Raw genomic sequence first — 11,995 nt, 5'->3', positions numbered from 1 at the left:
TCCAGATGGAGCCTTGTGATTTCCAGTGTCTTCTCCATGCACTGTAGATTCAGCAATTGTGGGACACCTTTTAAAGAGGCTCAGGGCTTCAGAGTTGGCATGGTTTGGGGCTGTGAGCAGTGTCCCTCTGCAGCGTGATCTGCTTGTGGGGGCAGATGGAGGTAAGGTTCCTATTTGAGATTTGACTTCATGGGGCTGGGATGTGGCTGAGATTTATCTGGTGGTCTGAGGAACACAGATCTAATGGCATGGAGCATTTTCTTAGCATGGCAGTAGCCAACCCAGTCGGAGCCTGATGTGCAAGTGCTGCTGGGTTTTTACCATGTCTGTAGGCTTTTGTGTTTGTTATGGGAGTGTTGCAAGTCATCAAGCTGCTGGTGCTGTTTTGAGAGGTGCAATGTACAGGATCTGCTGGGGTGGCTGCCTGCACACCAGAGGCAGGCTGGACTGGTGTGTGGATCACCCAGGTCTCAAATGGGAACAGCTTGTTTGAAGTTATCACAGGAACGCCCAGCTAGCACTCGCTTTTCCCCGTGGATATTAATCAATATTGCATTACATCTGCTCCGTTATCATCCTGTCACTTGATATTACGACGTCCTTCTGCAGCTCCTCACAGGCAGCTTGTGTTTTTGCAGCCCTAAATAACTTGATCTCAGCAACAACCTTGGTAACCTACCTCACCCATCCCTCTTCCAGCCCACCTACATCGAGCAGCCCAGGCCTTTGCACAGGTCCCTTCACTGTGAAAACTGACCTTGCAGTCTCAGCCTTTCTCGCTGATGTTTCAACCAGTTGTTGGCTCAAGATGCTGCCTTACCTCTCCCTGCAGGACAGCTGAAGGTCTTTGAAAGCCTTAGGTCAGGAAGTTGTTCTGAGACCTTGGTGTCCAAGGTGTTCCAAGTCAACTCTATCAGCTGGACCATCTCTGTCCTCATGATTGCTTCAAAGAAAGCTAAGTATTACGGAGCATCCCTTCCCTGTGCTATAGTCCACAGAATCTTCTTCTTCACATCATGTTTATCATTCAGCTTTGGGATTTCTCCTCTATTATAGTTTCTACCAGACTTGCTGGGTTTTCATACCTAGCCCCCGGGAACCCTTCTCTAAAGTCAGCCCCATGTTTGCCACCTTTCACCCTCTGCTCCTGCCGCAAACTGAAGCAAAGGTTATCCACGGCAGTTAATGGTTAAGCGATTTTTAATGGGAGTACTTTTACCCTTGGGTGAATACCATCTGATCCTGGAGATTGTACTGTTGTTTTGCTGTTTATTTCAGAGCAGTAGAGGAAGTCGTGTCCTTTACATGTGTTACAATACTCACCTTGGTTTGGGTGTGTTAGGAGTGGAGTGAAGCAGGAAGGGAAGGCACCAACACCTTTATGGGTTGTTCCTTTTTATGCCAGTTAATCCAGTCCAACTACCATGTTGTCATGCCAGTTGGAGGTGAAAAAATGCTCCTCCTCCTCCCTCTAGAGGAATCTTTTCCTCCTTCTCTTTGCTTCAGCCTTCTCTCCTCCTGCATTTCTAGCCATCACTGGGACAAACAACAGGCAGTAGGAATTGCCAGGGTGGTCCAAGACCCATGGCCCTTCCCATCCTGTAAGCACCCATGTCTCATGCCCCAGGGGATCATACAAGATGCCCCACAGTGGGGTCTAGAGGAAGCTTGTCCACCCCAAACTGGCTGTAATCCTGAAATGTGGCCACTCCTGTCCATTGGGTTTTGGTGTTGTTGCCATTGTCAGAGCTGCTGTGGCCATGGGCTTTGCAACGTGTGCAGGTCTGAGTCCTCCAGCAAGCCCAAGGTTTGTAGGAGACCCTCCAAATAGTGCCAGTGGGCAGCCGGTGGGTGGGTGGGTGAGCATCCAGCACAGGCTGGCACCGTGGGGGGCTGGCTCAGAAGAAGGGTGGTAATAGAGATGTCCAGGGAAGAAAACGCCAGAATCACCGAGATCATGGACTTTGAAACCTGAACTGCACAGCAGCCCTTGGAAGACTTTCCATTTGCTTTCTAAACTTTCAGGCCTGAACGTCAGATCATTTGCCCAGCCATAAATAGCTGTGAATTAAACAGGCTGTGCTGCTCTTTTAGCTAATAGATATGTCCACCAGCGCTGCAGCGTTATCTTCATATCCCACTGGTGTTTGCATTGTAGATCAGGAGCTCAAGCTGACTTTTTCTTTTTTTTAATTATTTTTCAAGATTTAAAGAGCTGGCAGAACATTTATTCAGTTGTGCAACCTCCATTCAGAGTATTTCTCAGATCCTGGGCATGGGGCTCATTTTTTATCCTTTGACAGCTGCTGTAAATCAATAAGGCAGTTGGAGGTCACTTGTAGTCAATCAGTAACCGGTGCTGGCGAGGGGGAAAACACTAAATATTTGGTGTAAAAACACAGGCTCTAAACTCGAAGTTCTCACTCAGGGTGACATTTTTGCAGCCTTGGTTTTGGCAGCCTGGCTCCATCTAGCTTTGGTGTAGATACCCAGCCTGGCCATGATCTTTTCCTGGTAATTATCTACATGAGGATTTCACAGCACGTGCACACCACAGGAATTGCAATGAAAGCAGGGCACAAGGTGCTTCAGGCAGAGGAACTGGGTCTCGTGGTACAAGGTGCTAATTTGGTGCCAGCTGAATTACTCCTTCTCTTTGCAGGAAGTTGTTAGGTGTTGGCATGACCTTGGTCACAGCCACCTCCCTCAGGAACTGAGACCCATGGCCAGGCAGTAATTCTTCCAGAGGTCCCTAATTCCCTTTGAAACAACTGGGAACTAAGCTCTTAAATACCTCTGCTGCCTGAATCATATTTCAATGGCATCATCATCTCTGTTTGGTCCTAGTCCTGAAGCTGGGTGCCCATAAAAACTTCTGCCTGACCTCATCTCAAGCCCCTGCAAGGAGAACACACTCGATTTCCTCTCTCCTTTGACCTCAGCTGCTCTGGTTTGTGGTGAGGCAGGGTCCCATCTCAGTCATCAGCCAGCCAGCTCTCCGTTCGTGCCAACACAGTGCCCTCGTGCCCAGCACCACGGGCTGTGTGATGTGTCAGGCCCTGTCTGTACTTCTGGATGTGCTCTAACAGTCCCCGTGCAGAAGCTGCACGCTGTCACTTGTTTGCTGCTAGTTTGTCCCCCTGTTAATAGAGCTGGGCTGCACAGATGGTTTGCACAATAACCTGTGACTCATTTTCAGTTCCACATGCTGGATGGTTTCCACTAAGGTCTGGCTGCAGGGTTTGCAGATTCACGTGTTGCACTTTTCAGCTTTGCTGCAGAGGGGGAGGTGGGCACTCCCTGTTGGTGGCAGCAGCTCTGTGCTGTCCTCCTGCCTCCCTGATCCATCCCCCAGCCCTGGGAAGCTCCTGCAGGTCTCAGACCCAGCTAAGGTAGCTCTGCTCCCTTTCTGCTTCCCGGGCTGGTGTCTGCAGGAAATGCTGCTTCTCTGGTGTCCACATGTGGAGAGGTTTGATGGTGGCTGATGGCTGTGGCTACGTGGCTTTGGAGGTGGCATCTTTCTCCAGCTCTTCCCTGGAGCCTCAGACAGGTCCTCACGTTCCTTCCCAGCCCACTGCCGCGCAAGGAGAGGAGTCAAGCAAGCTTCTCCTTTTCTCTCTCTCCTCTTGTACATTTAATACAAACTTTAAACATTGGCATTTCCTTCCAGCTTTCTGACAACCTTGAAAGACTCACCCCAGAGAGCAGGATGGAAAACTGAGTGCATGAGCAACACAAAAGGGATTTTCTGATCAGGAGCCACATGCAAGTGCCTATTAGCCTTGCAAAGGCTTTAACAACATCCTCCAGTGCCTGGCCCTCTGCGTAGGCTTTCCTCAGGCTGGCTAACTGGTCAGACTTGAATTTTAGGCTTCTTAAGGGTTTAATAAGAGGCTGAGCTAAAATACTAGCTTTGAGTGGAGCGGTAAATTCTTCAAGGTCAGAAGGTGGTGAGGCTCAGGGCTGGGGTCAGGGCCGTGCCACGGGGAGGTACGGTGCTCTCAGCTGGCCAAGGATGGATTCCCCCGGTCAGGAGGCGAGGGGATGCCCATGGTGGTGTGACGGGGCACAGCCTCACGTGCCCCTGGGGGGCTCCCCGTGGGGCTGCTCACATCCGGGATTCACCTCCTCTGCACGACCCGTCGCTGCGGGGCACCCAGCTGGTCCCAGCCAACGCGCCCGTGTGGCACCCCAGGAGCCCGATGGACCGGCCCGATGCGCAGCAGGGAGCGTGTCCCTGTGTGGGGCCAGGGTGACGGCTGGGTTTGGGGTTCCCCCACCCTGCCTCGTGCCGAGGGGTCATCTGCCCGGCACAGAGCACTCCCGCAGACACCCCGGGGCTCGTGGGCAGCCTGGCTCCATAGGCTTGGGCAGAAGCTGCAGGAACATGGCCCTACCGTGTCTGGAGCTGGGCTGGCCTGTTTGGTGTCCCTCACGTTGCCACGCTGGAAAACTGACCCAAAAAGTCCACTGGGATTCCCCGTGGAAGCAAACCCTCTCGCACCAGGACTGCTTGCCCACACGTGACTCCCTGCACAACCCTGGGTCTCAGTGCAGCAGGTCACTAGCACGCTCACTGCACCCAAAGTGTAGGTTTTATTCCCAGGGATTTAGCTAGGAGCAGAAGTTAAGAGACTGCATTTTGGACCCCAGGCTTAAGCACTGTAATGTGCTAGCTGGAAAAGCAATGGATGGTGTGCTTTTTGCTCTCGGCTATGTTTGCATCCCAGCTCTTCTGGAACACCCGGGTACATGTCTCCCAAGTCACTCCAGCACTCCCACACTTGCAAAATCTTTGAGCTTTTGGGAAAAAAAAGACCCATATAAAGCCAGTCTCTATAAATCTTCATCCTCCAGTGCCTCTGTGTTAGAAAGTATGGCAAGAACATGCCACTTCCTACGTCTTGCTCAAAAAATGACAGATGAGCCATCAAAGCAGCAGCACTTGCCACAGCCAGGGCTGTGCCAGCAGGAACGGGCAGCGGGGCTGGCATCTCCTGCCTCTAGAAAACACTCTTCACGAGCACATACACAAACGTTACAGACCTTTAACTGGAGTTTTTCTCACATACACTTAGGAAAAGTGCAACAAAACCCCAAGCAGGTATTTTCTTGGCCAGCAAGTCTGGTCCAGGCTCCTCTCCCTCCCACACAGCTTCTTCTGAAATTATACAAATAACTGGAGATTTAGATCCATTCCTGTTGCCAGAGCATTATAGACATAGCCCAAGCTCAGATCACTGGGAGGGGTGCCCAGCTCTCCATCATGCTGTGGTCTCTGCCCATGGCTCAGCTGCTGGTGCAGAGCATGGAAAGCCTTCATGGGAACCACAACTGGTCCCACATTCAACGTTGTTCCTCTCACTCTTATTCCTCCTCCCTGTGACAGCAAAATACTCAACGTGCTCCAGGGGGTTTAGAGCCTTGCACATCATGCTTAAGCCCAGCATTTGGCTGCTCAACTTCCTTCCCCCACCTCTTATCCTGCCCAGCCTCAACACATGGCTGCAGAAGCAGTTGTGTGCCCAACACCGGGCACCAGCCTGGTCCTGCCGCCCACCCCGCAGCAAGCCCGTTAGATGGCACCATGGAGTAGCGCTCACTGCACCTTCCTTCCTCTTACCCAGACGTGTCTTGACACCGGTCCAGCCCTGAGCTGGGCTTTTGTGCCAGGCAGAAAGCTCTGGGCAGCACCGTAGGAACTCCCTGAGCCAAGCAAAGGAGGAACGATGGTGATAAGCTCGCCGAGCCATGCTCACCCCTCTTCCCTGCAATGACAGTCCTTAGCAGAGGCAGGATTTTTCCAGGATCAGCTTTTTCTTTATTTAAGGATTATGTATATATATATATATTTTTTTTTTTGCATAGGCAAATGTTACATTTTTGGACACACAAATGTTAAAATGATCAATCCTATGTGTCTGCACGCGCTCACGCCCACGGCCCGTGCTGTCTGTCTTAGGGTATTTATTTATATGTGTATATACAGAGGCCTGGTGGAAAACGTTTTCTGTGGTTTGAAAGAGTGCTCTGAAAGGGTCACATTGATAAATGCCTTTAAAGAGTCTCCACTCTTTAAAGAGTGTGGCTGCGTCTGCAGCTTTGTGCCTGCGCAGTGCAGCCTGCAAACTGTGTGTTGCATTTGTCTAGGCTGAATTTTGTTTTGACTCCTCTGACTTTACTCTCTCACCTATAAAAGCAGGATTTCTGATGAAAATAAGCAATAAATTGCTGCGTGTGCTCAGGTGTAAAGGATTTGCAAAAACAAGAGAGCTGGCAGCACACTGCTGTCCTGCCTTGGAGTTTTTGTGATAGGCAATACATCGATTAGAACTAAAACAGGGAAGCACAACGGCATGAAGGAGTTTGCTGACCTTGTTCTGCTGACAGAAAAGTCATTTTGGGGTGAGACTGTGCCTTGAGCTTCTCCAGGGACTTGTTGTCCTGGGCATAGGATCAAGGGAGCTTTTATCTCCAGTAAGGATTGCAAGACAGGTAGTAGTTGCCATTTAAAAATGAGGTACAGTCCAAAGGAAACTGCTAGGAAAATTTCAATTAGAAGAAGCAAATTCATAATGCATAGATTGGTTAAATGTGCACAATTGTAAATATAGACAATAATTTACAGGCTTTTCTCTTGAAATATTAGTGCTGCTGTGAGGAGACAAGAGTGTGACTTGCTTATAATGACTTACCATAACACTTCTATACTGTAAATGAGAGAGATTAAGTTGACATTATATGTTACTTAGCTGCGTACCAATTAGCTAAACAAATGCTATGAATTCCGTCATTTAGGATGGAAGCTACGTAAAAATTGTGTAATTACTGCAGTGAGTCACCTAGTTAAATGGCACTCCTCTACGGACGAATTGATTTCGGTGTGAGATTAATGCCTCTTGCTGCTGTTCTACGTGCGTGCCAAAGACCATACTACATTGTTGCTAAGCATCATTAATGGATTAAAATAAGGGTTCTGCATAATTCCTACAGTGTATCTTCCAACAGCTTGTTTAGTTGGTGCACTAGCCTAGCGCTTGTTAGCCCTACGTAACACACGGGTCTGGAAGGCCGACACGTGTGGAGGAGGTTAATGCAATCCTAGGAACTCTTTCAAAAGCTCACAGGTTTTCTTGTGGATGACTTCGCGGAGTTTCCGCACGCGCCGGAGGCTGGAGGTCCCCACAAAGCTGTCTGGCTGTAGGACAGCCATGCCGTTGTGGACGTCTCCCATGATGATGAGCTGGCCGTCCACCGTGGTCATGTTGGGACACGGGCAGCTCCAGTCCATGTTCAAAAGCGTGATTTCTAGTGGTTCCCTCCCCAGGAATTTTAATCCCATTTTTTCATCTTTGAGAATCTCCTCCACTGTCACCAGGGCATGTCCCGAGTCTTGGTCTTCGGTCAGCTCCGTTATGCGGCCCAGGATGACAAAGTCGCTTTTGCAGAAGCTTGTCACCAGCTTCTGGCGTGGTTTGCAAGCTTTGCAGTGTGTGTTCTTTGGGAAAGGACACATCTCTTCGCAGGCCTCCCGGCTCTCAAAGTTGTTCTCGTTGCCTCCACACCCACCATAAATGAAGGACTGGCACTGCTTTGTCAAGCTGTTGTAGGCCCATCGGGGCTCATAGGCCTTGCAGTGACCTTGGAGAGCTGGCAGATTGCAGATGTTGATTGGGCCATTCATGCACGTTAGCATACAGTTCTCATAGGTCTCAAAGTGGTTGAGGTTGCTGTTGCAGTTCCCATAGATGAAAGTAAAGCAGTTGTTTTTCTTTGCGTCATAGTACCACCTGGTCTGCTCTTCCCCACAGTCCTCGCTGTCCGGGTGCTTCAGGCACTCATCGGTTGGAAAATGTGTTTTGTTTTGGGAAGCTTCTTTGGATGTGGGTTCCCCTTTGATGACTGACAAAGGGAAATCAGCCCTGAGAAGGCCACCGCTGTTTTTGGCAGTGCAAGTGTAGATGCCTGCGTCCTGGAGCTGGGTGTTGTAGATGACCAGTTGGGCGATGTTAGTGACCACGACGTTCCCTCTGACGTGATTTGGCTTCATAATGACTTTGTCTTTCCCATCAACCTGTTTCTCCCACGTGATTTCTGGCTTGGGTCTCCCTGTAACATCACAGAGGAAGCTGACGGTCTCTCCCACGTAGACTGACTGATGGACAGGGTTGTTCACTAGGACGGGTGGCAAGATATCAACGACTGTTGTCTCAGAATAGGCAGTAGTAGGGCGAGCTGTCGTTTCTGGTGGGATAGGGCTGGTGTTTGGCCAGGTAAGGTGGTACCTACAGGTGACAACGTTCAGTGTAATGCCTTTGATGCAAGCTTCTGCATCCATGTAGCACTTGTTGTAGTAGGTGAGCCCATCGGAGGCACAGGTGAAGCTCGGCTCCTTCTCACACCTGTCCTTGCACTTGCAGACGGGTTGCCCATCCCATATGTCACACTCTGAGCCTTGTTGGATGCACATGAAACGGTCACAGGTGGCTTCTTTGGGCATTCCCACCGGCCCTTTTTTCCCCTTGACATCCATGTACCGAGCTGCCACGCAACTCTTCGTTCCACAGACGTTGGGGCAGCACTTCTCAAAGGTCTCGCACTCCTGTGGGGCAAGAAAATGACCCGATCATTACTGGGGACAGAGGAAAGGTCTTTTTACAGACCCAACAAGCAGAGAGCCCAGAAACATCTAAAGTGTTAGCTCAGGGGCCTGATCTGCCCCAGGTATATCTGTGTTCTGAAACTCGGTGTCCCCACTGGCAACGAGCAGAAATATCCCCCCAGCATCTCCTGAGAGGTTTCTAAACACATGGGGCTTTCTGAAGCGCCTCAGGAGAAGACTCTCAAGAAGGAAAATGTATTTTTGTTTATTAAACACTAACCTCATCATAAGTCTTTCATAGAGTCACATGGACTGCTTGACTACCGAACCAACAACCCCCCTTCCACAGTCTCCAAAATGCCTGAGGACAAGCCCTGAGAAACAAGAGCGGATGGAAAGTCTTATCATATGGCTGTAGGCAGTAATCCTTCTTATTTTCCACAGAAGTATGTAAAGTATTATTTGAATTCCCTGAGACTAACAGTCTTCTCTTGGAGGTGAAACTGCCAAGGATTTGCAATTGTTCACATTGTGGGGGAAATAATAGAATATCTCAAAAGTAAGGAAATTCTTGCTCCAAAAATAATTTTTCTATGGTATTTAGGAAAACAAACCCAAAACAGCTCATTATGGCTCCTCTGTCCTATTTTAGTCCTATTTTCAAATGCAGCATCGCTCTTCTAGTGATTTATTACACCCTGCCTCAGCTACAGTCAGCTCTAAATTGTGGTTAATTTTAGGAGAATTTTCATCTTCTGGGCAGAAAAGGTATTTGATGTGTGCGATCACAGCTGCTGTGTCGTTACGTGTTGTGCTTTGAAGGACCAGGAGTACTGCTGCCATGAACCCACCAGGGCAACACTTCCACCCTCTGTTAAACCTCTACAACCCCCCTTGAAACCCAACCCAACGGCTTTCTCCATAAGTGAGAACAAGATGTTTTTTAAGCCACCAAACGAAATAGCTTCCCCTGGGTCCAGTATCCTTTCCTTATTGGGAAAAAGATGACCTAATAACGTAACTCTTTCACCATTTCCAGTGGCACATTACTAGCTTTCAGAAGCCAAGTCAGAAACCAGACCGGGTCACGTTTTCATCTGAGGTTGAGGAGTGTGGCTTTAGCAAAGTTGGTGGCAGGGTCCTTGGCTACTTGCAGACTCCTCACTCCATGCAAGGTCCCAGGACTCCATGCTGCCCCAAGGCAAAAGCGAATCTTTTTAGCCAATGGCTTCTGGCTTTCAGGTTTTGACCAGTAAATTATTAAAACAACGTCCTCTGCTGCTGCTGGGGTTCTGCAAGTGGTTTAATGTTCACTGCTGCACCTGGTAGTTGAAATAAAGGGGGCTTGTTTGGGAATGGCAAAAGTAAAACCAGCACCTTCATCTACCACACATGGGATCCATCTGAGCAAATCTCTTTGTTTACTTGATGGCCAGCCTTTTTCTCTATCCCCTCACCCCCCTTCTCCCCCCAGCTCCTTTTAGCATTGCAGAAACAACCTGGCTACAGAACATAAACCCAGTGCCTTTTTTTCAGCGTGGTACGTGCTGCTGTCAGCCAGGTTTGGGCTGCAGGAGCTTTGCCGTCAGACATGATGTAAGAGGCAGGACGAGCAGGTATTTACAGATGCCAGCTTGAGCTGGCGGTGCTGACAGGTTGAAAAATGAATTTTAGGGTTGTAAACTAAGCACATTTTGAGCTGGGAGCATCACAGAGAACATCTGCCCCGTCATTTTAACCATGCCCCTGTTTTGCACGCTTCGTGTGTCGAGCGCAGCAAAGGCTGATGCTTTACACGTGAAATCAAACGATTTCAGACACGATTCCTCCCAGGAACAGAAAGCATTGATGATGGCCACCACCACCACCAAAGAATGTGGTGACACTGCTAAAATGCTATGGATTGACCCCAAGACAGGCTGAGTTCTGGTGTATCAAATTTGGCCGTTTCTTTTGACAAAGAAAGCAAGGAGAACGATCAAACAGAGGGAGTGCTGCACCCACCCTGGTGTAAGCGACAGCTGCCACCCACCTCCCCACCGAACTGATCACTCAGCAAACCTTTGCTATTTTATATAGGTCACGGGTCAATTAAATACACGCCGGTGCCGGCGCCTTTTGCTCTGGAGCAGAAGCAGAGCGTGGTGCCAAGCAGCCCACCAGCAAACCCGGCGCCCGCGACGCAGCCGAGACAAACGCGCGGCACTCACCAGGTCGGCTTCGCACTCCCGCTTGCAAGTGCTCTGCGCATCCACCCACAGGTTGGGGTTCATGTCATTGGGGCATATCCCAGCGTGGGAATACCGGATCGGAGGCAGAGCTCTCCCCTTCAGAGAGACCTCCAGAAGCAAGAGGACACTGCTCTTCCCCAGCAAGATCCACATCCACCGAGTGAACAGCACCAACAACATCTCAGAACTTCTCCAGGGCAATGGCAGTGACCGAGCTGGAGGTAGTTCTCGTTTGCCTGGGGTTGCTTTTTGGGTTGTTTGTTTTTTTTTTTTTGGTAAGCCTTAAATTTTCGAGGAACCCAAATGCACCTGATTTCTGTAAAAACTTCAACAAGCTCCTTCGCTGCTTCTGTTGATAGTGCAGATTGGTCTGGACCTCATTGGATTAAAGGTCCTAGGAAGTTACCCCCTTATTTTAAGAGAAACGCCAATAGTCTGAGCAGAGTTAGCTCTATTTATACCCTGCCTCTGTTAACAAGTCAGAAAAAGTAAACTTGATTTCTTTGACAGGCACACGCTTCCTATGTCCTGGTGGCAGTCAGACAGATTTGTTGCAAGAAAAAAAAGCTGGAAAGAGTTCAAAAGGCTGGAACTGGCACGGTGGGACCCCTGCATGTTTCTGAATGCAGGGAGGCCTTCTTAACCCCTTTAGACCTAAAGTACTTCCCTATGCTAAGAATGGCATTTACTTCTGAAAGAGTACTTGTCTAAATAACACGGACCCACGGTCAGGGGATTTCCCCACGGCAAGGGGCTACACAATCACTTGCTAAAAGGAACAAGTAATAGGATTGAAGCAATTAAAGCTAGAATATCATATTTTAACCAAGGAAGGAGAAAAGAAATAACTTATTTAAACTCGGGATCAACAAAGCAGTGTGTCTTCGTAACTCGTCCCAGGGCTCCTCTGGGCTTTTTTCTTCTCTTTGGTGGGGAGGTTTCCAGGATGCTGGGTTTAATGCTGCCCTCCAACCTCACCAGCAAGATGTTAAAAATGTCCCTGAATTCCTGCACATTTCCTGACAGCCAGATCCCATTGTACAGTGCATTGCTGACCCCTTTAACAGCGACAACAAAAAAATAGTAGAAGTTCAACTCTATGGAAACCTGCATAAAGGAATGTACAGCATTTTTGCATTGGGGGGTGGAGGGGAAATTCAGT

General features: G+C 49.2%; 1 protein-coding gene across 1 annotated transcript; it reads right to left on the bottom strand.

Moving 5' to 3' along the window:
* Positions 1–6,587: 6,587 nt before the first annotated feature.
* Positions 6,588–11,351, bottom strand: WFIKKN2 (WAP, follistatin/kazal, immunoglobulin, kunitz and netrin domain containing 2). The gene is made up of 2 exons (XM_008948765.1): positions 10,813–11,351; positions 6,588–8,602 (listed from the first exon to the last, which is right to left on the bottom strand). The coding sequence occupies exons 1-2, from the start codon at positions 11,011–11,013 to the stop codon at positions 7,091–7,093; spliced, it is 1,713 nt and encodes a 570-aa protein (XP_008947013.1). The 5' UTR covers positions 11,014–11,351; the 3' UTR covers positions 6,588–7,090.
* Between the last annotated feature and the right edge of the window lie 644 nt (positions 11,352–11,995).

The sequence above is a fragment of the Merops nubicus genome, unplaced genomic scaffold, assembly GCF_000691845.1.
Source record: "Merops nubicus isolate BGI_N331 unplaced genomic scaffold, ASM69184v1 scaffold34551, whole genome shotgun sequence".
NCBI lineage: Eukaryota > Metazoa > Chordata > Aves > Coraciiformes > Meropidae > Merops > Merops nubicus.
This window is presented reverse-complemented; position numbering and strand designations above follow the sequence as displayed.